This window comes from Fukomys damarensis, unplaced genomic scaffold (genome assembly GCF_012274545.1).
Source record: "Fukomys damarensis isolate Sample0158 unplaced genomic scaffold, DMR_v1.0_HiC HiC_scaffold_31, whole genome shotgun sequence".
Taxonomy (NCBI): Eukaryota; Metazoa; Chordata; class Mammalia; order Rodentia; family Bathyergidae; genus Fukomys; species Fukomys damarensis.
In genome coordinates, this window is record NW_022900943.1 from 20,230,821 (window position 1) to 20,235,134 (window position 4,314).

At 45.3% G+C, this 4,314-nt stretch overlaps 1 protein-coding gene across 1 annotated transcript in view; it reads left to right on the forward strand.

The window, feature by feature from the left end:
• Positions 1 to 278: 278 nt before the first annotated feature.
• Gda (guanine deaminase) overlaps positions 279 to 4,314 on the forward strand; it is a 76,608-nt gene continuing 72,572 nt past the window's right edge. The window contains exon 1 of the mRNA XM_010638443.3: positions 279 to 469. Within this exon, the coding sequence (XP_010636745.1) occupies positions 362 to 469 (108 nt within the window). The 5' untranslated portion in view covers positions 279 to 361. The remainder of the gene's footprint in view (positions 470 to 4,314) is intronic.

Below are 4,314 nucleotides of genomic sequence, written 5' to 3' on the forward strand. Positions count from 1 at the left end.
GGGCTACAAGTTCAGGAATTACTTGACTCTGTGTCTGGGGCAGAGAAGACAGACACAAGTCCAGGTGTGGCGACTAAAGAAAGCAGAGGCGGTAGATTTGACAGCTGCAGGAGTTAACACATCCAGAGCTAACGCTGGGGTGGGGAGTAAACCACACCCCACCGGAGAGCGGAGCGGGAGCCAACTTGCTGGAGGAAAATCCTATTGGCATCGGGGAGGCAGGGAGCCACCCCTGGGCGCGGCCTGCAGGGGGCAGGCGATCGCCCGGGGAAGCGGGCACAGGACGTGGCCGATCCTGTGTGCTCCGCAGCCGCCCACCGCGCAAGGACCCGCGCCCCGCGCCGACCTGTGCGCCGCCGAGATGCCGCCCCTGGCTCACATCTTCCGAGGGACTTTCGTCCACTCCACGTCGACCTCTCCCATGGAGGTGCTTCGAGATCACCTCCTTGGTGTGAGCGACAGCGGCAAAGTAAGTGGGCGCGGGGCCCGGCGCTGCGGGGTCCTGGGTTCTCTCCGCGCCCAGCGGGCGCCGCGGCTCCAGAGCGAACTTGAGCGTTTGGCTCCAGCGGTTCCCGGGGCCAGCCTGGGAGTTTGCAGGGAGAGCCCCCGAGAGGTGGAGTACTCGGACCAGTACCGACAGCCAGCCTGCTGGGCTGCAGGGTCAAGAGGAAAGGCGAGGATACGCACCCAGATCTAGAAATTGGCAATAAATCCGAACACTTGTTTCATTCATCTTTATTCTTCTGGAGCCTGCCTGGCACAGAAGAGGCACTCTGTAAATCTGGTAGAATTTTTTGTGAAGACAGTAACAAGAGGAGGGGTCATCATCGGATCAGTGTTGATTAGTCTGTTCAGTATGGACAATGAGCAAAGACTGACTCCACTCACCTGGTCATTCCGTAGGGACGGTATACTATATACTAACTATAAGGCTAAATGACTAGTAACACTAGTCTAGAGAAATTCCTAGCCTCTCTCTCTCACACACACAGAGCCATTTGCATCAAAGCAAGCACTTCCATTTTTAAGGTTCAGAATGCCTTCTATGAGTGTATCTTCTAGACTTCCCTAAAAATGAGGACTTTTACAAATGACAAAAGTAATTTGACATCTAATATTTACTGTTCTGTACACAGATGCTGACTGTATTCAGCAGTGGCCCTGACTAGTTTACTAAGTGAAGCTGCTCCATATAGGGAAGAAAAACAAATCTGAGGAGGGGATATTTTTGCTCCGTTTCCCAACTCTTAGTTTAGTTAGCAAAATACACAAATTTGCATTTTGTCAGACTGAAGACTATTCTTACCTAAAGCTATTTCTGAGTCAGTCAGTGACAATTTTGACTTGTAACTCTTCTCTTCCATTTGTGGATAAAAAAGAAACCCTGTTTATATGGTGCTTAAAAAATAATCTCTCTGTGCCTATTTGGGAAGCCTGCTGTTGTGTTTCCAAGGTGATACAACTCTCATTGCTCACCAAGCACTGTGATTCTAGTAGGTCTGAGAAGGGCATCCTCACCTGGGGGGTGACGCAGCCCTCAAGTTTCAGGGGGCTCAAATTTGGGGCAAGTCTCAGGAAGCCACAGAACTGAGAGACCTGCTAACCTGGTGAGAGATTGGAGGTGAGTCTAGGACTATCAACTCTTGGATCCCTTTTTAAAAATTTAATTTCTTGTGTCCAGGATTCTAATGGGTTGGGGAGCAAGCAAGAGTGGATTTGAGGACTGGCTTTAACAGTGGCTCAAAGAATAAGAAAAGGAAGTAACTTATCTTAAAAATTACCTTTCCCAGGGCTGTGCAAAAGAGAAATAAGAGTGTCCCCAATAGGCAATCAGTGCTTGAGTCGGGAGTTTCTTCCTAAGGAGCTTACTGAGACTGCAAATTTAGGCAGTCAGTTTCTGACTCATTAAGGGAAATGGCATGTTAATACATTTCAAGATTTGATTTCCCCCATGTAGAAATAAATATATTTTACCTTTGGAGTAGCTGGGATAAAAAGTATTTATTTATTATTTTAAAATTTTAAGGTTCAAAAAACAATATTCTCTTGAAATAAATATATGGGACCACCATGATCTTTACATTTTTACCAAGCTCCTGAAACTGTTCTTGTGGTGAATGTTGGGATGATCCAGAAGCATCTAAAGGTGCGAGTTAAAATGCTGATTCTTGGGCACCATCCTCAGAGAATCTCATTGCGTGGGCCTGGAGTGGGCCCCAGGAGGTGACGCCAGCAAGTGTCCCAGGAGATTCAGACGCAAGTAGTGGGAGAATTACACATTAAATAACTACAGTAGGTAGGGTGTGTGGTGGGATGGACTATGTGAGAGGTCAGGAGCTCAGTTCTGTTTCAAACCCAGATCTGGGGTAACATTTCAGAGAGAGGGGACACAATTTCCTGTGTCTTTCTTCTACTAGTCCTCATCTCTCATTTTTTGTAAATTCACTTAGGCTCGCAGAAAGCTAGTAACCAATTACACTTCATTCATTAAATTAAAGCTTAATTTAAAAAACTTTACAGCCAACATTTTGGTATGGGCATTTTGAATTCATAGTTTTTCTAAAGCAACATCTAGCTTTAAAAAAAAATAAAGTGAGCCCAGCGTGGTGGTGCATGCCTTTAATCCCAGTACTCAGGAGGCTGAGACAGGAAGATTGCTGTGAGTTCGAGACCAGCCTGGACTACATAGTGAGTTCCAAGTCAGTCTCAACTACATAGTGAGACCCTGTCTCAAAAAATCAAATACATACATACATACATAAAAAAATAAAGACTTCAACATGTGTGATTCCTTCAGGACATTGTGTGCTCAAATATTACTGAGTTACCTGATTCTTTTCACATAGGCCAGAGTCAGGTTAACTTTAAATTTACATCAAGATGTCTTGGGACTTTGAAAGCACACTTACCCAGAAGCAAGAGTGAGGAAGAGAATTATTTTGGAAGTAGTGCCCTGGGTGGCAGGAGCAAATGCCATGGAGAAACAGAAACCTGTTTAAGTCAGAGCCTTTACCAGTTACCTGCTCTGAGACCATGGGTGAGACGGCTAACCTCTCTGGGCCTCAGTTTCCTCAACTGTAGAATCAGATTTCCATTTGTTAACTATTAGATGACCTCTGATGTATGAAAATGCCTGGTATGTAGTGGATACTCTTAACCTGTACCCTGTTCATTCCATCCCCCTTTTCCCCTGCCCCTAACAAATCTTTAGTCTCTTGCGCACCACGGCATTTTTGTACATTTCTTCACGGTGGTATCAATGTAGGCCAAGTGGTAGAGAAGGAAGCCATGTCCTGGGATAGATGAACTAGGTTGGAAGAGGAGAGCAGTTGCTAGAGCTCTTGCGACACAAAGATACACCTGGGAAGAAAGATCCAAGGAGCGTTTGCAGCTCGGTGTACTCGCATGTTATTTTCATAGCCTTCACAGTGCCATTGTTACAGATGAAGTTGAGACTTGAGAAATCATGCATCTAAAGATAATGGTGTGATAGCTGGATTTGGAAATATGGACCAAAGGTCATGTTCCTTTTACTATAGCAGACTGCTTCCCTAAGACTCTTGCTGAAGAGCTTGCACTTTAGCAAGGCAGCTAAGATTGGTTGCTCTACTAAAAGCAGACCTATTTCTGAGTTAAATACTGGGTTCAGCATTGAGTTTTTGTTGTTGTTGTTGTTTGTTTGATTTTTTTGGTACCGGGGATTGAACTCGGGTCCTTGTGCTTGTGAGGCATGTGGCCAAACCGCTGAGCTAAATCCCTAGGCCCATCATTGAGTTTTGATGAATAAAGTACAAAAACTGCCTCCCTGAGGTTGATAATTTAGTGATACACTGACAGAATCTGCCATGACCTATCAGAATTTGAATTAGTCTGGGGGTAGAATGCAGGCTTTGTCCAGTGTGAAGTGTCATTTAAGTAAGGATCCGAAGGGTGAGTAGAAGTTAAGTAGGCTAAGGCAGGCAGGGGACTCAAAGTAGAGGGAATTTTCTAGGTAGAGGAAACCGTCTATGCATAGGTCCTAGGGTAGAAAAGAAGTGAAGAGCAGGGTGGCTACAGCCAGAAACTGAGGGGACAGATAACACAAGGTAAGGCATGATGGATAGGCAGGGCAATATCTGGAGGACATGGGGAGTGAGGGAGGGATTGTACCATGATCATGTTTGTTATTTTTAAAGGTCATTTTAGGTTTAAGATAGAGAATGCATTGAAAGTAAGTTGAAGGGCCAGGGATTTAGCTCAGTGGTTCCGCTGCCTACCTTGCAAGTGTAAGGCCTGGATTTCGATCCCCTGTACCAAAAAAAAAAAAAAAAAAAA